At 37.1% G+C, this 24,023-nt stretch overlaps 1 protein-coding gene across 1 annotated transcript in view; it reads left to right on the top strand.

Annotated features, from left to right (window-relative positions):
* The window catches only part of ADGB (androglobin), a 174,864-nt gene that overhangs the window by 110,853 nt on the left and 39,988 nt on the right, over positions 1 to 24,023 (top strand). Inside the window, exons 24-27 of the mRNA XM_032873132.1 lie at positions 2,152 to 2,286; positions 2,787 to 2,940; positions 7,933 to 8,120; positions 12,099 to 12,283. Coding sequence (XP_032729023.1) covers positions 2,152 to 2,286; positions 2,787 to 2,940; positions 7,933 to 8,120; positions 12,099 to 12,283 — 662 coding nt within the window. The remainder of the gene's footprint in view (positions 1 to 2,151; positions 2,287 to 2,786; positions 2,941 to 7,932; positions 8,121 to 12,098; positions 12,284 to 24,023) is intronic.

Raw genomic sequence — 24,023 nt, forward strand, 5'->3', positions numbered from 1 at the left:
AAATAATGCATATTATCTTCAAAGGGGAATCAACAAATAGCTATATACAAAAGTAAATTCATGACCTAAAGCAATGAAAAAAGTAGATGTTAGGTATAAGTTTTTAAAGAGGTCTAAGGTTATAGCATTATGCAGAAATGGTAAAAGTGGGGCACCTGGGTGGCTCAGTGGGTTAAAGCCTCTGCTTTCGGCTCAGGTCATGATCCCAGGGTCCTGGGCTGGAGCCCCGCATTGGGCTCTCTGCTCAGCAGGGAGCCTGTTTCGCCCCTCTCTCTCTGCCTGCCTCTCTGCCTACTTGTGATCTCTCTCTCTCTGTGTCAAATAAATAAATAAAATCTTTAAAAAAAAAAAAAAGAAATGGTAAAAGTAATAATTTAGATGAAATGCTAACAGAGGAGGAATGCATGATACCCTTTCTAGCAATATACTAATGAATTTAGGAAGAAATAAGATTAATCTCACAAATCTTCTGGAGAACAGAAAAAGAAGAAACACTAACCAATTCATAATCTTGATTTAAAAAATTCAACAAGGTCAGTAAAAAAATGAAATTGCAAACCAATCACCTTCTTCAAATTGCAAACCAATCACCCTTTGAATAGATGCAAAAATATGTAATAAAATATTCAAAAATTAACATTAGAATTAAATAAAAAGGAAAATGCCTTATAATTCAATGGGCCTCTCATTCCCAGAGATATAATGTTGGTTTAAGGTTAGAAAATTTATCATTTTAAGTCAGTATAATAACACAAAAGCAACAAATGATTTGATCCTCCAGATAGATTCAGTGAAAACATTTGATAGAATTTAACATTAATTCAAAATTATTTATTTTCTTTTGTTTTTAGAAAACTTGGATTTTTAGAGAAGAAAAATTTAGAGAATTCTTTCATTAATACATTATTGGTATCTGGTATTTTCAAGACTTAACTACAAACATGATTAGTGGTGAAATTTTGAAAGCATTTTCTTGGGTTTAGAAATGAGACAAAAATGTCTGCCTGATAACTTCCATTCACAATAACCCTGGAATAATTTTGAGGACAAAGTGTCAATAAAACAAAATAAAAGTCATTAGGATTTGAAGGGAAAAATAAAACCACCACTGTTTACAGACAATATGAGTGTATAAGTAGAAAATATTTTAAAATCTGCAGAAAAATTATTAGAGTTAATAAGAAAATTAAGAAAAGTTGCTGGAGACAAGGTCAATATAAAATAACAAATGGATTTCTACTTATAAGCAACAGACAAATAAAAACTTATATATGAAAATATATCAAAATGTAAAATAACCTTAAAAATAATGAAAAAAATCATGATGAACCAAATATCAAAATTTTAAACATGGGGGAAATCGAAATCTATACAGACCTCTAATACAGAACAATTTTCTATGGCCATTATGGCTTCCATCCCAGCTAATTCCCATAGACATTATACAAAAGACCCTAGATTGCTGGTGCTACTGAAGCTAGATCCAGTTCCTGGCCATGGAAGGAAAAGAACCTAGAGTCTCTCTTACATGACTTCCATCATGCTCTGAAATATGCCACAGCCTTCCAGGGGCAAACACGGAGAAATCTCACTCCATAATTCTTTTAACCAGTTGCACATAACACTCTCTTATGGGCCAGAAATCATGCAGAAGGAAAACTGACATTCTCCCCTTGATCATGGCCTTAGTTTTTTGTTTTAATCCTTTTTTACAAATCCATTCCTTACTTTAAACTCTATTCTACTATCGATTCCCATGACAATTCCAGACCTTGAGTGGACCTCACCCAGATTCATTGCTACTTTGCCTCTTCCTGTTATCCTACCCTTGTAGCTTGAGCTTTGGTGCTGATTTCCCACCTCTAAACTGTAATTACTTTCTTGATCATGAATTAAATTCCCCTTTGATTAAGAACTTCAGATAACTTTAAAGACCTTTGAGAGACATCTTTCATGCTTGACCTGGAATGGGCTCCCTGAACTGAGTGCCATGCACTATGAACTCCATAGCCTTTGATCAAGGACTCAATCCAGCCAACAACAGACTGGGATACTTGTGTTATTTTTGCCTACTTATTTTTTTTTGTAAATAAAAACTTATTTTAAAAGTTGCCTTTGTCATTGGAACTTCATTTATTTTTACATTTCTAGACTAATGTTTAGAAGCAAGTGCAAGTCTATTGAATCTTATCCATGCTATCAAGATGAGGAAACTAAGATTGTTTTTGCTGACTATACTGTGACTTATGCAGACCAGCTACCAAATAGTTGGTTTATAGTATTCAGGTGAGGCTATCATACATCCGTATATGATGTCATCTTTAAATAGCATGCAATAGTCCTATGTGTAGAGTTTTATTTATGGTAGTAGTGAAAATATGAATTTACAGATTTTCACAACTTAACACTTCTTCCCCATCTGTTATGCATAAATGAGATATTATAGGAATTTTACCCATATTTCTTTAAATAAAATATGAAGAATGTGACACTTATTAGTATTTTTACGAGCATGATAAACAAAATAAATTGATGTGTTACCAGTATAGAAAGAAATTATTTAATTTTCAAGCAATATCATATTAGGTAAAAGTCATGAATTACTTATAAAATGGGATTTCTTAAAGGGCTTGCATTTACATTACAAAATAGTATATTAATAATTAAACAGTATGTATACTGTGTAGTTATTTGAAATTTTAGACTTTTCTCTTTCTTGCTGAAACCAAATTTCAAACTTGCTTTATGATTCACGTCAAGATGAAGTTCATTCTTTTTCATTACAGAGAAACATTTTTGGTTCCTCAAGATATGATTTTGGTTCCCAAAGTATATACTACACTTCCAGTCTGCATGCTCCACATCGTTAATAATGACACAATGGAACAAGTGCCAAAGGTATTCCAAAGAGTGGTGCCTTATCATTATACCAAGAATAAGGTATGTGTAAAATTTATTCTCCCCATATGTTAGATTGGCAGTGAGAAGCCAGCACCTTCGTAAGAGTCCAGGAGCAGGTAGAGCAGATGTGCTTTTCAACCTACTTAACAGAGGAATAGGGTCCTGGTCTTCTTCTGTAGAAGTCCCATTTATCTGACAGCCCAAGGTGCTTAATTTGAGTGCTAGAACATTCATCTCTCAGCTCTTTTTTTTCTTTCTCTGTGAAGAAAATATGACAAAAGGAAAGCATTGGAAATTCCTATTAAAATCATAAAATCATACAAATCCTTAAAATGGAAATGGAGGTGAAGGTGTACTGATTTAGTCCAATTCTTCAATCAAATTAGCTGGTTGTCTCAGTTTCCCACTGGGTTTTTATTCCATCCCTAAATATTTCAGAAGATTGTGCTTACATGGGCACTGGTCACCCACTACCCCCAGTCTTTTCTAGGGCTACACAGATTCCTTAAAAAACACTTGCGCATTATTCCTGAAGCATGATAGACCTTGATTTCTGATGATCCCTCTCAAATCATGTTGCCTTTCTATTTGTATCTCAAATTTGTGTTTTTGATTTTTGATTATTTCTTCTAAGAGGGGAAGCATAACAAAAGGGCGTATACACCCACACTGGAAACTGGGAGATTTGTTTTGGCTCTGATTTCACTCTTTCATTCTTTACCTATATGGCTTTGAATCTTTTCATTTTTCTCTTTGAGCTATGGTTGTAATCGATTTTCAAAGTTCATTTCAGCCCATGATTCTGTGTATTACTTTGCACACATTAAGACATACTTATCTAATAAATACTGGTTTATAGGAATGAATGATAAATTTTTAAAAAACATTAACTCCACAAAAAACCCAATTGCTCTTTTGAGTTGCTTAAGAGGTTTTTTAAAATTGAAATTTAAAAATTTTTTAAGGCTTAGAAGGTTTTTGGGACACCTGGATGGCTCAGTCAGTTAAGCCTCTGCTTTTGGCTTAGGGTCATGGGAGCCAGCCCCACGTTGGGCTCCCTGCTCTGTGGAGAGCCTGCTTCTCCCTCTCCCTCTGCCTGCTGCTCCCCCTGTTTGTGCTCTCTATCTCTCTCTCAAATAAAGAAAATCTTCTTAAAAAAAAAGAAAAAAAGCCTTGGAAGAGTTTTAAGACTTCATTGCAACTCTTAGTAGCAATAAATGAGAGCAGTTTTAGCTTCGCAGCAAAACTGAGAGGAAAATACAGAGATTTCCCATATACACCCTGCTCCCACATGTGCACAGCCTCTCCCATTATTGACAAGCCCCACCAGAGTGGCACACTTATTATGTTGATCATCCTACCTTGAAACATTATAATCCCGCAAAGTCCATAGTTTATATTATGGTTCACTGTTGGTGGTGTACATGCTATGGGTTTGGATGGATGTAAAATGACATGTGTCTGTTATCATGGTATCATAAAGAGTGTTTTTATAGTCCTAAAAAATCCTCTGTGGACTCTTAATCTCACAAAACAAACTGAGGGTTGCCCGGGGTAGGGAGGTAGGGAGAGGGTGGTTGGGTTATGGACATTGGGAAAGGTATATGCTATGGTGAGTGCTGTGAAGTGTGTAAACCTGGTGATTCACAGACCTGTACCCCTGGGGCTAATAATACATTATATGTTAATAAAAAAAATAAAAAGAAAAAAGAAATGCGCTTATAAAAGTAAAAAAAAAAAGAAATCCTCTGTGATCCACCTATGTATTCCTCCTCCCCCTCCCCCTGACCTTTTGTGTGTCTCCATAGTTTTGTCTTTTCCAGAATGTGGTAAAGTTGGGATCATATAGTGTGTAATCTTTTCAGATTGGTTTCTTTCACTAAAAAACATACATTTAAGATTTTTTCCATGTCTATTTGTGGCTTAATAGCTCATTTCTTTTTAATAATAATATTCCACTGCTGCTTGTATCAAAGTTCATCTGCCTATTCACCTACTGAAGGACATCTTGGTTGCTTCCAAGTCATGGTAATTATGAACAAAGCACCTACAAATGTCTGTGTGCAATTTTTTGTGCAGACATAAATTTTTGACATAAATACCAAGGAGCACTATTGCTGGACTGTATAATAAGAATATGTGTAGTTTTGTAAGAAACCACCAAACTGTCCTTCAAAGTGTCTGTACCATTTTTCATTCCAGCCAGCAGTGAATGAGAGTTCCTGATGCTCTGTATCCTCATCGGCATTCGGTATTTCCAGTGTTATGGATTGGGGCTATTCTAATAGGAATGTAGTTGTATCTCATGGTGGTTTGAGTTTCTCTGATAATATACAATATGAAACATCTTTTTGTCTGCCTATTTGCTGTCTGTATATCTTTTCTGGTGAGAAGTCTGTTACAAGTTTTAACTAGGTTTTTTGTTTTCTTATTGTTGAGTTTTAGGAGTTTTTGCATATTTTGGGTAACAGTCCTTTATTATATGTGTCTTTTGCAGATATGTAAGTGTCCAGGAATAAATTACTCAGGAGCCTTGCAGTTGTTTAGAATAGTCAGTTTCTCTCTTAAAACCCTATCTCTGGTTTAGCTTTAGACTTTCACTTATCGATGTCTATCCCACCATTTTATAACACTTTTTTTCCCTCAAACTTTTTCTCGGAGCCTAGACAAACACAAAATCAGAGTCATGTCATTTTATTTTGCTTCTGAATGCATTAGTACCACAAGCTCAAAAAATAATGAGAATTGCAATAAATCTGTGCATTATACAAGTAAAAATACTTTGGCCTATATGAATTTATCTTCCTTTATTTCCGTCCCCAAAAATAATGTTAAAAGGTCTTTATTGGTGTTAGGGTTCATGATCAAAGGAACGAGACTGATACAAAGTGAAGGTCAAGCAAAGCTTTATTTCGCGCCAAGCATCAAGAATCAAACTGACCAGTCAGGGCTGTCTCTTACGAAAAGACGACGACGATGATTCCGACAAGGTCACTCCCAAGAAGGCCGCTCCGGACGAGGCTGCTCTGCAGATGAGGCCGCTCCCTGGTCAGAGCAGTTCCCAAGAAGAGGCCACTCCCAAGAAGGCCGCTGCTGATGAGGTCGCTCCCCGGACAGGGCCGCTCCCAAGAAGAGGCCACTCTGGAGGAAGCCGCTCCCAGGACGAGGCCGCTCCCAACGACAAAGAGGCGATGACGACAGCGACGATGACAAGGAGGATAACACCAATGACACAGACTCTGCTCCCCATGACGCCACTCTGACAAGGCTGCTCCCCAGAAGAGGCCACCGCTCCGGACAAGGCTGTTGCTAATGAGGTCGCTCCCCGGACAGGGCTGCTCCCTGGACAGGGCTGCTCCGGCGAGGCCGCTCCCTGGATAAGGCTGCTCCGGCGAGGCCGCTCCCCGGACAAGGCTGCTCCCTGGACAGGGCTGCTCTGGCGAGGATGCTCCCCGGACAAGGCTGCTCCGGCGAGGCCGCTCCCTGCATAAGGCTGCTCTGGTGAGGCCACTCTGGAGGAAACCTCTTCCCCGATGATGCTGCTGCTGCTCCCGCAGGGCCGCTCACTGAGGAAGCCTCTTCCCAGATGAAGCCGCTCCCTAGAATGACGCAGCTCCGGCAAGGCAGCGGCTCAGGGTTCGCAGCGAGGTTGCTGGCGTCTGGGCCATTCCCCGAGGCGCCGCTGCCGAAGGTTGCGGTGTGTGGGTGGGACCACTGGCGTCGGGCCACTGGTGTCTTGGTGGTGGCGAGGCTGCTGGCGGCTTGGGGCCGCTGGCATCGGGACTGCTGGTGTTGGGGCCACTGGCGGCTCGGGGCCGCTGGCGTCGCTTATAGCTCTGACAAGAGCTGTTAGAGCTCCTACAGCTCTTACAGCTCTTCTTCTTCCCTCTCCGACGACTCTCCTTCTTCTGCTCCCGCCGACTCTTCTTATTCTTCTTCCTTCAACAGCTTCCTTCTTCCCTTCTGACAGCCTCGCAGACCAACCTTTATGGGAGTGGTTGAGCCCCGCCCCTACACAGACAGCCAATTGAATCCCAATTCACCCCAGTGGATATACGCGCACCCCACGGATTGGACGTCTCCACCCAGCCTGCCCCTGCCCCTACATCCGGGGTCCACAAGCAAGTTCCTCTAGGGGAGGGGCAGGCCCTTACAATTGGTGTTGTAATTCTCATCTCATTATGGGTATTGAAATTCTGGGTAATATCCCTAGATGTTTATTGCAATGTGTTGAATTCATTCTGTCTTATATATTTTTACTTTTTATTTCTGGAAATCTAAACACATCAGAGAGTTTCCTCTGCATCAGAATTGACTGGAATACAAATCTATATTTTTCTTCCTTATTAGAAGTGTCTGGAATTACAAACTCAGAATTACTTTGAACTTTTTATCTCATTATGATATCATGCTCTTGCTTCACTGACATTTTTGCCAGATGGATATCCAATTATATAGAACCAAGTTATTACCCACTATGATATTATCCCAGGTTACTTAGCTGCTTCTTTTCCCCAACCTAAAGAGCTCATCTCCATACTCCTATCTGGGTTCCCTGGAACCAGATCTGTTGTTAACTTGATAGCTTTATCTGTCAGTTGTCATCCTGAGGGAATTACATTTCCATAAATGCTTCTGTTCTTCTCATCTTGAATTTAAAAAACAGGGACATTTCTTAGGAAGTTACTGAGCTACTGCAGGGTGATGCAGTGATAAAAATCTACCTTAGCCAACATTAGCAGAATTGGAAGAAAATTTAACAATCATATGTCAGAGTTACACACTTTGTGTTATAGCTTGAGAACCACACAAACAAAAGTGTTAGAGTTACTAATTTTCTATGAAAACATGTAAGATCCTCTATGAGGAATTTCCAAAATGTAATGCTAATGATTTTCTTTTATCAAGAGATCTTGGGATTTTCATGTATATCAAGATAATAAAGCATTTTACTACCGTGAAGCCATGTGTTGTACCTTTGAGAGATCAGTAACAGTAAGCCTTACTTCTGTCTAATTCTCCTTCCTCTAGAAAGGCTACACATTTGTGGCCGAAGCATTTACTGGTGACACATACGTACCATCCTCACGATGGAAACTGCGCATCATTGGGTCCTGTAATCCACTCCCATGCCTATCTCGAGAGTCTCCATGCAACACTTTTACTATAAAGGAAATCAGAGATTACTACATACCCAATGATAAGAAAATTTTATTCAGGTATAAGTATATGACAGAAGGGAAATGCCCCAAATTGGCATTTTTTGTCACCAGTTGGGTGCTAACACGTTGTCCTTCACCAACTGTGCCTACAGAGGTTGGACCTCTAGATAACACACAGGGCTCAGGGCTTGACCATGCTTAACTATTAATATATGACTATATTATTGAGGAAGTAAGGGTCACCTGTAATCAAACAACCTAGAAACAATCACTGTTAGTATCTTGTTATATTTTCTTATGGTGTTTTTTCCTAGTCACAGATTAACATTATTGAAATCATAACATAATTAGTTTTATAATCTGACCTTTTTACTTAACATTATGGTGTGCACATTTCCCAGTGCCGTTAAGGCATTTTGTGAACTCTTTTTCATAATTACATGGTAATCATTTGTAGGAAAATACAACAATTTACTGATTATTTTTTTGTTACAAACTTCCCATTTCTACTTTTTCTGTAGCATTAATAGAGATGTGATAGGTGTACTTTATTGTAAATATTAAAGTAAATTCTTGATTATTGTCTAAAGATTTATTATTTTAAAGAGATTATATGTTTTAAACATTCCATATATATTGGTAAATTTGTTTACTAAAGAAACACCTAAGTCTATTTGACAATATATGTACAAATATAATTTTCTGCATTCTGGCTAGTTTTCCCCTCTAACTCTTATTTATTTGTGTTTTAAAACTTTTTGTCTTTTAAAGAACTAACATGCATTTTTGTAGTATAAAATAGTGGGCACGTGGGTGGCTCAGTCATTAAGTGGCTGACTTCCTCTCAGGTCATGATCCCAAGGTCCTGGGATCGAGGCCCACATCGGGCTCCCTGCTCAGCAGGAAGCCTGCTTCTCCTTTTGCCAATCATCCTACTTGTGTTCCCTCTCTCTCTATGTCTCTCTCTGTCAATATATACAGTATATACCCAGCATTTGTTTTTGTTTTTATATTTGTTTATATATTTTATATGTAGGTAAAAGTTGAGAGAAAATACTGAAAGAAAATATATGAACTGGGGCTAATAGCTGGGGCAGAAAATTCTCTTTTTTTAAATTTTATTTTATTTCTCAGTGTTCCAAGGTTCATTGTTTATGCGCCACACCCAGTGCTCCATGTAATACATGCCCTCCATAATATCCACCACCATGCTCACCCAACCCCCACTCTCCTCCCCTCAAAAACCCTCAGTTTGTTTCTCAGAGTCCACAGTCTCTCATGGTTTGTCTCCTCCTCCGATTTCCCCCAAGTCACTTCTCCTCTCTCTTTTTAATTTGTCTGCCTCTTGTCATGTATCTGCACATTGGCTATTAGAAAGAAAGCAAGGGAAAAAAGGAAAAAAGTAGGAGGGAAACATACAAGCAATAAAAAATTACAACTGTGATAAGATAGTTTAACTACTCTGGCAGGAGGCCACTGTATCACACTGCAGGACCACTAACAGGCTAACGAGTGATATTTAACCCAATATCTAAATTAGTCCTAGAAGCTGGTCCTAAAGTTGTGAAGCGTAGTGGGGGGCAAGGTGAGGAGGGAAGTGCTTCATGAGCAAATGGGATAGTTCAGAAATTAAGAAGTGTATGACCTTCTCAGGGAACTGAAGACGTTTGTTTGCAAAGTGGGGTTCTAGGGGGCTCTGGCAAGGGTAAGGGCAGAGAGGCAGGCAGAACCCTTTCCTGAAGAGCCTCATAAAGCAAGAGATTAAGACTTTATCTGAGAGGCAAAACATGCTTTGAGGAGTTTTAAGAGAAATGGCCACAATAGACTTGTGTTGAGACACTATGCTTGCAAAGCATGGATTGAAAAAATACATATTTTAAATATAATTTCTAAGAGCAGAAATGTTGTTAGAACCATATTATTGTGAAATTATATATAATCATAAAAAGTACAGAATATGGAAGAACGAAAAATTCAAAAGACTGCAGTGTGTTGAATGGACAACGGGCAGCATAACTGGAGACAGAGGAACCAGACAGGAAGAAGCTTTGAAATAACCCAGGTGTGTTCTGATGACAACCTGGAGCCTGTCAGCGGAGTCGTTTGCTAGTGCTGCCATAACAAAATTCCACAAAGTGGCAAAGTAGGTGGCTTCAATAACTGAAATCAATTGTCTCATAGTCTCACGGTTTTGGATGCCAGAAGACTGAAATCAAAGTATCAGCAGGGATGGTGCCTACTGAGTGCTGTAAGGGACAAGCTATTCCATGCTTTCTCCTAGCCTCTGGAGGTTTCTGATAATCCTTGGTGTTCTTTGACATATACTTATCACCATGGTCTTTGTATTCATCTTTACTTGGCATTTGCCCTGTGTCTCTGTTTCCAAATTTCCTGTCTCATAAGGACATCTATCAGTTATTTTGGATTAAGGCCCACCCTAATGACCTCATGTGAACTTGATTCCCTCAGAAAGAAATGTCCAAAAAAGGTGACATTGTGTGGTACTGCAGATACTCTAGGTCCTGGACTTCAACATAGCGTTTATGGCGGGGCACAAATGAAACCATACTAGGCAGTGACAGTGGATCTGGAGAGAAGAGAAAGGGTTTTAAGACATGAGGAAGTCAAATTGACAGCCCTGATTGGTTGGGACTCCTGGGATCTGACTTGGGATCAGGGGACAGTAAGTGTCCTTTACTTAGTGGTTATAGGGAGAAAACCCCATTTGCAGGTTGGGCAATAGGAAGATAATTAGTTCATTTTAGATGTTAATTATGGGTAGGTCAGTGAAATGTCCAAGTGATATTGCATAAGGAGTGGGGCTGGAGGCACAAATCTGAGAACTATTATTCTGTTTCTGTCCATGGAAATGCCCAGGGAAGTTTGCTCCATAACAGTCAGACTTGGACAGAACATTTAAGATTCTCTGATACTTATAGGAATATCAATGGGGGGAGAAGTCTAAAAAACAGCAACACCAAAATAGGAGGTACAGAAGTTGCTACACTTAGAAGAGTTTTTGAAGAAGAGTAAGTGAGGGTTGATTCAACCTTGTCAAATTCTCCTGAGAAGTCAAGAAAGATGAGAATTGAAATTTCTACAGGGTGGCAACAAGCTGCTGAAATTTGCAAGAGCAAGGTTAGCACTTCTATTGGGGACTGAGTAGAATATCGTGAGCCAATAGGAAGAGATGGGGTTGTGGACAGTGACAATCAACAACTCTCCTTTGATGTCAAGCTGGGGAGGAGTGAAAAAATCAGCAGAGGCTGTACCTCAGGGTGTGTTTTTGGTTTGTTTGTTTGTGTTTTGTTCAGGTGAGACCTTTACATGTACAAAAACAGATGGCAAGGAGAAAAAAAGAAGGGGAGATTTAAGATACAGGAGAAAGACGAGATTCAGAAAAGCAAATTTCTAGAGCAGTTGAGAGTTTATAAGGTCCTGAGCATTTGTGAAGATTCACCTAAACTAGGAAAAAGAACTCCAACAAGATAAAAAATGAAACAGAACAAAATGTCTTCAGTTGTGTCAAGAGAAGGGTTGGGATTGTGCTATACTGTACATTTTGTCTTTTTGTAAAAGCTTTCCAATTTGTAATGGTAAAGGTTGAGAGTACAAGTGGTGGATACTAATTTTGACTTCTCTGTATTTTTATGAATCAAAGAAAATGTGATAAACAGTGAGCTTTGAAGAATGCTGTCAGTTATCCAATTGGAGAGGAAGGTATAACAGGAAGTTTTGGTGTGTCCGTAGTTCGCAGATCTTTCATGTTTTATAAGTGTTTATCATATCTAAAAATAAGTTATATTTCCTGCTTGGGATCTGATGATAATAAATGTCCTATGCTATTTCATTTTACTATAGTGTATTGAGATCTTTTGTTACAGTCTATAATAGCAATAACATTTCCAGGATTTGGGTCAATTTTACACAATGGATTTATTTTAGATTACCGTATTAGCAAATTATACAGTTTCCTCTACTGACATGAGGGAAAGATCAACAAACTGCTTAAAAGTCAAATGTTTTCCTTTATAGGTATTCCATTAAAGTTACTTTACCGCATCCTGTTACAGTACAGGTACGCACATCTAAACCAGATGTATTCATCAAGCTACAGATCTTAGAAAATGAGGAAATTATTGTCAGCTCCACTGGGAAAGGCCATGCTATAATCCCAGCAATCAACTTCTTAGGGAGTGAAAAAGTTGTGAGCTCTCAGTGTAAGTGTGTCTCTTGCCTTTTTAAATGTATTATTTAGATCTGTAAATAAGTATTTATGTGTATGCAACTGATTTTAAATTATTTTATTTAAGGTAAAATAGGAAAGAAGCTATTATTTATATCTGTAAATATATCTGTAAAACTTGTTACTATTTTTTAATAGTAAAGTATTTTTTAAAACTTTCATTTGTGTGTCAGATTAGTCTCTGAAGATCAATAGATAGTTACAATTCTACTTTAAAGACTTTCTTATATATACCTTCTTAGAATTCTGATTAAGAAATAATATTTTTATTACCTTGAGAGAAGTTTTCACTGTTCTTTTATCCCTAATTCATTATTTTAAGAAATACTCTATAACAATTAATAGAACCTTTAAAATCATTACTTTTAATATAAGTCATAAGAATGATTAATTAATAAAATAAAATTGTTTCTGAAATAATGGAAGACAGAGATACTGAGATACATATGCAATTATTTTTGTAATGATTCTGACCATAAAAATAATACATTGCCCAATGTAGAAAATTTTGAAACAGAAAATTATAAATAAGAGAACAGTAAGTCCCTTATGCTTTTCCTGAATTCTGCCATTATGTTTTTTTAAATAATTGATTATATCTTTTTTTTTAAGGATTTATTTATTTATCTGGAGCACCTGGGTGGCTCAGTCCGTTGGATGTCTACTTTTGGCTCAGGTCATGATCCCGGATCCCAGAATGGAGCCCTGTGTCAGGGTCCCTGCTCAGCGGGGAGTCTTCTTCTCCCTCTATCCCTCACCCTGCTCGTGCTCTCTCTCTCAAATAAATACATAAAATCTTAAAATATAACGGTTTATTTGAGAGAGAGAGACTGCATATATGGGGGGCAGGTAGAGGGAAAGAAAGAGAGAGAATCTCAAGCAGACTCCCAGCTGGGTGCAGAGCCCTACATGGGTCTCAATCTCACAACCCTGAGATCACAACCTGAGCTGAAATCAAGAGTCAGACATTTACCTGACTGAGCCAACCCAGCATCCATAAATAATTGATTACATCATATAGTTGACTTTTGCATAACAATTTGTCGCCACTATCCTTTCTGAACTCTCATTCTCAATAGTGCTTATGTTGATTATCTTAAGTGTATAAGCAAATTACTAAAAATGACTTTCTACCTATCTTATAATATTTGAATGTTTCTTTTTTTTTTCTTCTTCTTCTTTTCTGTCTTTTTTAGAATAGATGCCCCTAAAGCAGGGCTCTCTTTATTTTTTCTTATTAAGCCCGGAAACAATATGTGAGTTGTCATTGTAGCCCAGGAATATTCCCTTCTAATATGAGTAAGAATTTGGAGGACCAGAGAATTAAAGACCTCACACTATAATGGCACAGGGAAGTGGGAAATATACTATATTAGATTAGTAAGACTGAACTTGAGTACAATTGCAAATTAAACAATTCCTTTGATCCTGTCTCCTTTTTCTCCCATCATTTGCCCTTCATCCCTGAATATATCCAGGGTTGTTTTCAGTACTCAATTCACATTACCACACGTGGTTTTCATTCAAATCTGCCTGTACTCTATTTATATCTTTTCCTTCGATATGTTAAGACTGTCAAACTACTACTGTTAAGTTTTGCTAGTCTGAATGCTGCTCTTACTCTTTAAATTGGCTCTGTTTTCTTCGTTCTAATCTATTCTACACAGATTTCATAGTTTGCTTCATGCAGGGATACCTTAATTCCAAAATTTTAGCAGGCATAGCATATCAACACTCCTATGGTATTTGTGGTCTCATGTTTTGTTTTTTTTTTCTTTATATAACTCATTAACAACAAATCCTTTGTTTCAAAGTAGAGTCAGGGGCACCTGAGTGGCTCAGTCAGTTAAGCATCTGCCTTTGGCTCAACTCATAATCCCAGGGGCCTTGGTCAAGTCCTGTGTCAGGTTCCCTGCACAGTGGGGATCCTGCTTCTCCCTTTGCCTCTGCCACTCCCTATTGCTCATAGTTTTGTGTCCTCTTTCTCTTTCTCTCCCCACTCTCTCAAATAAATAAATAAAATCTTCCAATTAGTAGAGTCTAACACTGCTTATAGTTTGTCACATAGGTCATCATTATTTCACTTCATAGGTTACTATTTCCAAGAAAATTACACATAATCATTTAAATAATTTTATGAGTTTACTTATGGCAAAGAAAGGGACAGAAATGGAGTAGAAAGGTAATTGGAACAGAATTCAGAAGTTAATCCAAAATTAGTCATTATCCAAGATTGTTCTTCTCTTATAAGATATTTCTATTTTCACATTTGTGATCTTCAGTATAATTTTCTTGGATTCCCTTCAAACATGTAAAAATCCATCATTTTCCTTCTGATTGCCTTGACTATGTAGATTAATTAATTTGAGAATGGACACCTTTATAGTACTGAATTCATATGCTAGTAAAAACTATTTCTTTCCGTTCACTCATGACTCTTCATGTTTCACAAATTAGATTTTAAAATATCTCCATAGATACTTATAGAATTGTTACTGTGAGCTAGATTATTTCTTGATTTAGATTTCAAACAGGTTATCATTTTTAAAGGGATGCTATTAATTTGCATTTATGAACCACATAAGCAGACACTGAAATTCCTTTTTCCTTTAAAACATTTTTTAGCTGCTTCTCTTAGAAATATATTCATTTATGAATTCTTTACGACTTGTATATCTGGAGTACCTCCACCAATATACATGTAAAAAAATGTGTGTGTGTATGTGCACATAATATTTGTAGGAGAATAGGATAATGGCAGACTATAATATTTATTCTGTAAGCAAACATTCTGTTGTACTAAAGAAGAAATAAACTCCATTGCAAAGATTTAGAAGGCTCTGAAGTGACCCAGTAACAAAATCTTAAATATAGGCTCTTCAGGTTTTGATTTATCTCATGAGAATTTGAAAGAATGTCATACAATTTTTTTAAAAGATTTCATTTATTTATTTTTTGACAGAAAGAGACACAGTGAGAGAGGGAGCACAAGTAGGGGGGTGTGGGAGAGGGAGAAGTAGGCTTCCTGCTGAGCAGAGAGCCTGATGTGGGGCTCCATCCCAGGACCCTGGGATCATGACCTGAGCCAAAGGCAGATGCTTAAGACTGAGCTACCCAGGCACCTCTATTTCATATAATTTTTAAGAATAAAATCTTATACCAGTACCCATGCTATAGGGTTAATATTAAATTTGGAATTTTCCACAGATTTTACAATCTAAGAAATTGGGTCTTTGAGAAAGTACTATGGATTAGGGATAGTAAAATATTTTATTTCATATGGCTGTATAAGACTCAATTTTGTTGATGATATACTATAATTAATGTAGTCAGTCACCTAGTGATAGTGATTTGTGATAACTTTAATTTTATATTTACATAAAGAATGCTTTTTTTTTAAATGCATGTATATTCTTGTCTGAACTTGTATATGCATATATATTGAATAAATGCTTAGATGTAGAACTCTGGGGTTAAGGGTATGTACAGTTTAATTTTGGTATATATTGCCAAATTGTCCTCCATGGAGTTTGCCTAAACTTACCTTATTTTATCCTTTATTCTAAGTTATCATATTCTTGACTTTTATCAATGTGACTGCTAAAAATATTAATTTATATTATTCTTAGAGTTAGTGATGTTCAAGCATGTATGATTTTATATATCTTACTTATATTCCTTTTATATTTTCTTCTTCAAAATTTTTCTGTGTGTTATGCTTGCTTTTCTGTTAGAATTAACTTTTTTTCTGATTGATTTGTAGATTCTCATGTATTAAGGAAAATTTTCTTCTTTTTTATATATGGTTAAAAGATGGATTGAATGAATGACATAATGTCTGAAGGAAGTAATGAAGGAATTACTTCACAAGGGTAGAGACTGTGTCATTCATTCTTCACTGCTAATCAAAGTATAATTTATATAGAGGAAAAGGCACAAATCTAATTTGATGAATTTGGTAAGTGCATACACTAGTGTGACCCACACTTCTAACAAGATATAGATATTTCTATTTACCCACAAGATCTCTCAAGGCCATTTCTATTCAATTCCCATCTCCCCAAAGATGTAACCACTGTTCTCATTTTCATCACAGTATACTAATTTTACCTGTTCTAGAACTCCACGAAACCCTACAAACACTCTTTTGGCACTGGTATCTTAAGCTCTGGATAATGTTTTTAAGATACGCTCCTATTGTTGCTACTGCATTTCCTTTTATATTGCAGAGTATTATCCCATTGTATGGAAATACTACACTTTATTTATTCTTTTATTGGGCATATAAGTTTATTCCAGTTTTAGAGTATGATAATTAAAGCTGGTAGAGACATACTTGCATATTTTTTTAACAATATTTTCATTTTTCTTGAATCAATATTCAGGAGTTGAATTAACATGCCATGGCTTGACATATGTATATTTTATCTTTTTTGACTTAGCCAAAAAATTTGTCAAAGGGACTCCATCTTTTTACACTCCCATCAGCAAAGTGTATGTGTTCTGGTTTCTCCATATTTTTGCTAACATTTATTGCCAATGTTTTTTATTTTAGTCATTCTGGTGGGTATTTAGTGCTATTTCTTTGTGATTTAAATTTTCTGACTAATGATGTTGAGCTTATTGGGCATATGTGTGCTTATTGGCCATATGTATAACTCATTGACTGAAGTATCTATTCATGCATTATGGACATCATTATTTTTAATGGGTTGTCTTTTTTTATATATTCTGGATACACATCTTCATCAAATATTTGCTTTGCAAAGACAATCTCTTGTCTTTTCATTTCCTTAGCAATAGCTTTTTAAAAAAAAGATTTTATTTTTTTAATTGAGATAGAGTGAGAGCAAATGAGAGAGAGATTGAGAGGGAGTGGGGCAAAATAAGAGGGAGAAGCAGGCTCTCTGCTGAACAGGGAGCCTGATGCAGGACTTGGGACTCATGACCTGAGCAGAAAGCAGACCTTTAACTGACTGGGCCACCCAGGTTCCCCAGCAATAACTTCTTAAGAGCTTTTAATTTTGATGAAGTCAGTCATCATTTAGAAAAAAATTACTAGTGCAGTTTGTGTATTATCTCAGAAATCTTTCTTTAATCCAAGGTCATAAAGTTTACATGTCATATTTTATACCAAACATTTAATAATCTCAACATTTGTGTTTAATTTTATGACCCATCTTGAATGTTTGTATATAATGTAAGGTAGAGGATCTGGTTCTATTTATTCCCATATGGATATCCAGTTATTCTGACACTATATGTTGGAAAGCCATTATTTTGCACATTAAATTCCCTTGACACTTTTGTCAAAGATCAATTGACTATGTGTGCATGGGTCTGTTTTGGAACTCTATTTTGATCAACTGATATTCAATCAATCAATATTCCTCTTAGTCCAACACCACTTTTCGTGAAAATTGTAGCTTTAGATTTTGATTGGGATTGTGTTGAACTTGGGGAGAATTGGCATCTGAACAAACTGAGTTTGCTGATCCCATGAACACAGTATATCTCTCAACCTATTGATCTTTAATTTCTCCCAACAGTGTTCTATACTTTCAATGTATTGACTTTACACATATTTTCTTAAGTTCATACCTAAATATTTTGTTTTTATATTAGTGCCATGTAGGACTAGGAATGCGTGTACTTTAGATCACTTGATATCTGTATTAATTTCCTAAGGCTCCTGTAACAAATTTCCCCAAACTGGGTGGCTTAAACCAACAAAAATTAATTCTCTTATAGTTCTGGAAGTCATAGGCTCAAAATTAGGGCATTGTCAAGGCCAGGAGGATTCTCTTGTTCCATCAAAGTTTCTACAAGAGAATCCTCCTTTACCTCTTCCATTTTTTGGTGGCTCTTCACATTTCTTGGCTTGTGATGGCACACCTTTGGCAATCTCTGCTTCTCTCTTCACATAGCCGCCTTCTTTCTGTGTGGCTTTTTGTCATGTCATTTTCATTCTCTTTTAAGGACACCCATCATTATACTTAGGGTCCATACTAATCCAAGTTGATCTCACCTTGGGACCTTTACCTTAATCATAGCTGCATATACCCTTCTGTCAAATAAGGTCACATTCTGGATAGACCTATCTTTCTGGGCGAATCACATTCCACCCACTACAATATAATACTAGAGGCAGTTTGCCTCTATTCATTTTTTTTCACTCTATGCTTCTATTTAGATCGTTTTGATTGCTTATCTTAAAGTTTACTAATCTTTTCTTCTGATTTAACTATGTGCTCTTAAAGTCAATCCAGGAATGGGGCTCTTGGGTAGCTCAGTTGGTTAAGTGTCTGCCTTTGGCTCAGGTCATGATCCTAGGATGCTGGGATCAAGGCCTACATCTGGCTCCCTGTTCAGCAGAGAGCCTGCTTTGCCCTCTTCCTCTCCCTGCTGCTCTGCCTGCTTGTGCTCTTGCACTCTCTGTTAAGCAAATTAATTAACTAATTAATTAATTCTTAAAAAAAATAAAGTGCATTCAGGAATGTGTCATTCCAGATACCAGATATAGTCTAACATTGAATTTTTTGATTCTCTGTTCCATTTTTCTGTTGATATTCACCATTAATTCTTTCAATATGTTGATCTTTTCTCTTAAACCCTTAAACACATTTCTTTTTTTTTTCTTTTTTTGGCCATAAGTAATGACAATTTTGAAAAATTTAATTTAATTTAATTTGTGTGTGTGTGTTCCAAAATTCATTGTTTATGCACCTCATCCAGTGCTCCATGTAATATATGCCCTCCATAATAGCCACCACTAGCTCACCCAATCCCCCAAACCCCTCCCCTCCAAAACCCTCAGTTTGTTTCTCAGAGTCCACAGTCTCTCATGGTTTTTCTCCCCCTTCAATTTCCCCCAACTCCCTTCTTCTCTCTTCTCACAATGTCCTCCTTGTTATTCCTTATGCTCCACAAGTAAGTGAAACCATATGATAATTGACTCTCTCTGCTTGACTTATTTCACTCAGCATAATCTCCTCCAGTCATTCATGTTGATACAAAAGTTGGGTATTCATCCTTTCTGATGGAGGCATAATACTCCATTGTATATATGGACCACATCCTCTTTATTCATTCATCTGTTGAAGGACATCTTGGCTCTTTCCACAGTTTGGTGACTGTGGCCATTGCTGCTATGAACATTGGGATACAGATGGCCCTTCTTTTCACTACATCTGTATCTTTGTGATAAATACCCAGTAGTGCAAATGCAGGGTCATAGGGTAGCTCTATTTTTAATTTCTTAAGGAGTCTCCACTCTGTTTCCCAAAGTGGCTGCACCAACTTGATTCCCACCAACAGTGGGGAAGAGGGTTCTCCATTCTCCACATCCTCTCCAACACTTGTTTACTGTCTTGTTAATTTTGGACATTCTAACTGGGTAAGGTGGTATCTCAATATAGTTTTGATTTGAATTTCCCTGATGGCTAATGATGATGAACATTTTTTTCATGTGTCTGTTAGCCATTTGTATGTCTTCTTTGGAGACGTGTCTGTTCATGTCTTCTGCCCATTTTTTTGACGTGATTATCTGTTTTGTTGAGTGTTGAGTTTGAGGAGTTCTTTATAGATTTGGATATCAGCCCTTTGTCTGTAGTGTCATTTGCGAATATCTTCTCCCATTCCTGGTTGCCTCTTTGTTTTGTTGACTATTTCCTTTGCTGTGCAGAAGCTTTTGATCTTGATGAAGTCCCAAAAGTTCATTTTCACTTTTGTTTCCTTTGCCTTTGAGGACATGTCTTGAAAGAAGTTGCTGTGGCTGATGTCAAAGAAGTTACTGCCTATGTTCTCCTCTAGGATTTTGATAGATTCCTGCCTCACGTTGAGGTCTTTTATCCATTTCGAGTTTATCTTTGTGTGTGATGTAGGAGAATGGTTGAGTTTCATTCTTTTATACATAGCTGTCCAATTTTCCCAACACCATTTATTGAAGAGACTATCTTTTTTCCACTGTATATTTTTCCCTGCTTTGTCGAAGATTATTTGACCATAACATTGTCCATATCTGGGCTCTCTACTCTGTTCTAGTGGTCTGTGTCTGTTTTCGTGCCAGTACCATGCTGTCTTGGTGATCACAGCTTTGTAGTAAAGCTTGAAATCAGGCAGTATGATGCCCCCAGTTTTGGTTTTCTTTTTCAACATTTCCTTAGCAATTCAGGGTCTATTCTGGTTTCATATAAATTTTAGGATTGTTTGTTCTAGCTCTTTGAAAAGGACTGGTGGAATTTTGATCCGGGTGGCATTGAAAGTATAGATTGCTTTAGGCAGTATAGACATTTTAGCAATGTTTATTCTGATCCATGAGCATGGAATGCTCTTCTATCTTTTTGTGTCTTCTTCAGTTTCTTTCATAAGTGTTATGTAGTTCCCCGAATACAGATCCTTTACCTCTTTGGTTAGGTTTATTCCCAGGTATCTCATGATTCTTGGTGCTATAGTAAATGGAATCAATTCTCTAATTTCCCTTTCTATATTTTCATTGTTAGTGTATAAGAAAGCAACTTATTTCTGTGTATTGATTTTGTATCCTGTCACATTACTGAATTGCTGTATGAGTTCTAGTAGTTTGGGGGTGGAATCTTTTGGATTTTCCATATAAAGTATCATGTCATCTGCAAAGAGGGAGAGTTTGACTCCTTCTTTGCCAATTTGAATACCTTTTATTTCTTTTTGTTGTCTGATTGCTGTTGCTAGGACTTCTAGTACTATGTTGAACAACTGGTGAGAGTGGACATTCCTGTCATGTTTCTGATCTCAAAGGGAAGGCTGTCAGCTTTTCCCCATTGAGGATGATATTTACTGTGGGTTTTTCATAGACAGATTTTATGAAGTTGAGGAATGTTGTTCTCTCTATCCCTATACCTTGAAGGGTTTTAACCAGGAATGGATGCTGTATCTTATCAAATGCTTTTTCTGCAACAATTGAGAGGACCATGTGTTTCTTCTGTCTTCTCTTATTCAATTGTTCTATCACATTGATTGATTTGTGAATGTTGAACCACCCTTGCATCCCATGGATAAATCCCACCTGGTCATGGTGGATAATCTTTTTAATGCACTGTTGGATCCTATTAGCTAGGATCTTGTTGAGAATCTTGGCATCTATATTCATCAGGAATCTTGGTCTGAAACTCTCCTTTCTGGTGGGGTCTTTGATTCATAAAAAGAATCTGGAAGTCTTCCTTTAGTTTCTATTTTTTTGCAACAGCTTCAGGAGAATAGGTATTAGTACTTCTTTGAAAGTTTGGTAGAATTCTCCAGGGAACCATCAGGTCCTGGGCTCTGGTTCTTTGGGAGGTTTTTGATCACTGCTTCAATCTCATTACTAGATATTGGTCTATTCAGGTTGTCAATTTCTTCCTGATTCAGTTTTGGAAGTTTATAGGTTTCCATGAATGCATCCTTTTCGTCTAGGTTGCTTAACTTATTGACATATAACTGTTGATAATTTCTGATGATTGTTTCTGTTTCCTTGGTGTTAGTCGTAATCTCTCCCTTTTCATTCATAATTTTATTAATTTAGGTCATTTCTCCTTTCTTTTGGATTAGTTTGGCCAATGGTTTATCAATCTTATTGATTCTTTCAAAAAACCAGCTTCTAGTTTTATTGATGTGTTTGATTGTATCCCTAGTTTCTATCTCATTGCTCTCGAGTCTAATCTTATTTTCCTTCTTGTGTGTGGGGTTGGCTTAATTTGTTGTTGATTCTCTAGTTCTTTAAGGTGTAAAGAGAGCTGGTATATTCTGGATTTTTCAAATTTTTTGAGGGAGGCTTGTGTGACTATGTATTTCCTCCTTAGGACCAACTGTGCTGTATCCCATAGGTTTTGGACCGAAGTGTCTTCATTCTCATTGGTTTCCATGAATTGTTTAAGTTTTTCTTTGATTTTCCAGTTAATCCAAACATTATTTAGCTGGGTGGTCTTTAGCTTCCAAGTGTTTGAATTCCTTCCAAACTTTTTCTTGTGGTTGAGTTCCAGTTTCAAAGCATTGTGGTCTGAGAATATTCAGGGAATAATCTTAATCTTTTGGTATCGGTTGAGCCCTGATTTGTGAGCAAGTATGTGGTCTCTTCTGGAGAAAGTTCCATGTGTGCTTGAAAAGAATGAGTATTCTGTTGTTTTAGGGTGGAATGTTCTGTATATATCTATGAGGTCCATCTGGCCCAAATGCACCATTAAATGCTCTTGTTTCTTTATTGATTTTCTGCTTGGATGATCTATTACTGAGAGTGGCATGTTAAGATTCCCTACTATTAATGTATTCATATCAATATGACTCTTTTTACTTCTTTTTTTTTTTTAAAGATTTTATTTATTTATTTGACAGACAGAGATCACAAGCAGGCAGAGAGGGAAGCAGAGAGAGAGAGGGGGAAGCAGGGTCCCTGCTGAGCAGAAAGCCTGATGTGGGGCTCGATCCAAGGACCCTGGGATTATGACCTGAGCTGAAGGCAGAGGCTTTAACCCACTGAGCCACGTAGGTGCCCCAATATGACTCTTTGTCTTGATTAACAGTTGGCTTATGTAGTTGGCTTCTCCCCTATTGGGGCCATAAATATTTACAATTGTTAGATGTTCTTGGTAGATAGACCCTTTAAGAATGATGTAATGTCCTTCTATATCTCTGACTACAGTCTTTAGTTCAAAATATAATTTATCTGATATGAGAATTGCTACTCCAGCTTTCTTTTGAGGTCCATTGGCATGAAAGATGCTTCTTCATCCCTTCACTTTCAGTCTGGATGTATCTTTAGGTTCCAAATGGGTCTCTTGTAGACAGCATATGGGTGGGTCCTGTCGCTTTATCCAATCTGCTACCCTGTGTCATTTTATGGGAGCAATTAAACCCTTAAACACATTTCTCATAGCTATTCTAAAGTTTTCATTTGTTAAAGTTTTTCATTTTGTTTTATTGCTAACTCCAACATCTGTGTAATTATTTCTATTGACCTTTTTTCTCAAATTATGTTCATATTTTTGGCTTCTTCACATATCAGACTGATTGTGTGCTGCACATAGTACAAGCTATATTGCTAAGAGTCAAGATTATGCTCTCTTCATTGAAAGAGTTTTTAATTTTGCTCTAGTAAGTGGTTTATTGACAGCTTAGTTTAATCCTCTCAAGACTTTGTTCTAAGCTTTCTTAAATTGGGTCTAGAGCTTCCATTACTCTAGGGTTAGCATTGTACTAGCTTAAAGAATAGCTTTTGTTGAGTCTCACTTGATGCCCTGTGTTTTCATTAAATTTTCATACTTTGGCAGAACTTTAATGTCTTTCAACACTGTACAAACTTCAGAATCTCCATTAAGCTCACAATCTCCTGGGACTTGTCTGCCAGGCACCATTAGATATTTGTACAAATCAAGTTTAGAATTCAGTTAAAGACCCAAGTGGACACGCTATGTGTATTTCTGGGTGCCATACTCCGCCCCCGCCTCCCCCCCCCCCGTACCCTGCCTCACAAATTTTAGTTGTCTCAGGAGCCTCAAACTATAATCTTGCTTCCTGAACCTGACAATACTGCTGTTGACTGCTTGGACTCTGCTTCTCTGTGCCATAGTCAAGAAGGCGCTCACAGGCAGAAATCTGCAATTTTTATTTTTTCATGGCTTTGAGTAAATCCAATGCCCATTATTTTGTTATGGCTAGAACTGGACTTTCTCTGTGATTTACTTATGTTCTCTCAGTGTATGTTT

The sequence above is a fragment of the Lontra canadensis genome, unplaced genomic scaffold, assembly GCF_010015895.1.
Source record: "Lontra canadensis isolate GAN:19392208 unplaced genomic scaffold, GSC_riverotter_1.0 scaffold47, whole genome shotgun sequence".
NCBI classification, from domain to species: domain Eukaryota; kingdom Metazoa; phylum Chordata; class Mammalia; order Carnivora; family Mustelidae; genus Lontra; species Lontra canadensis.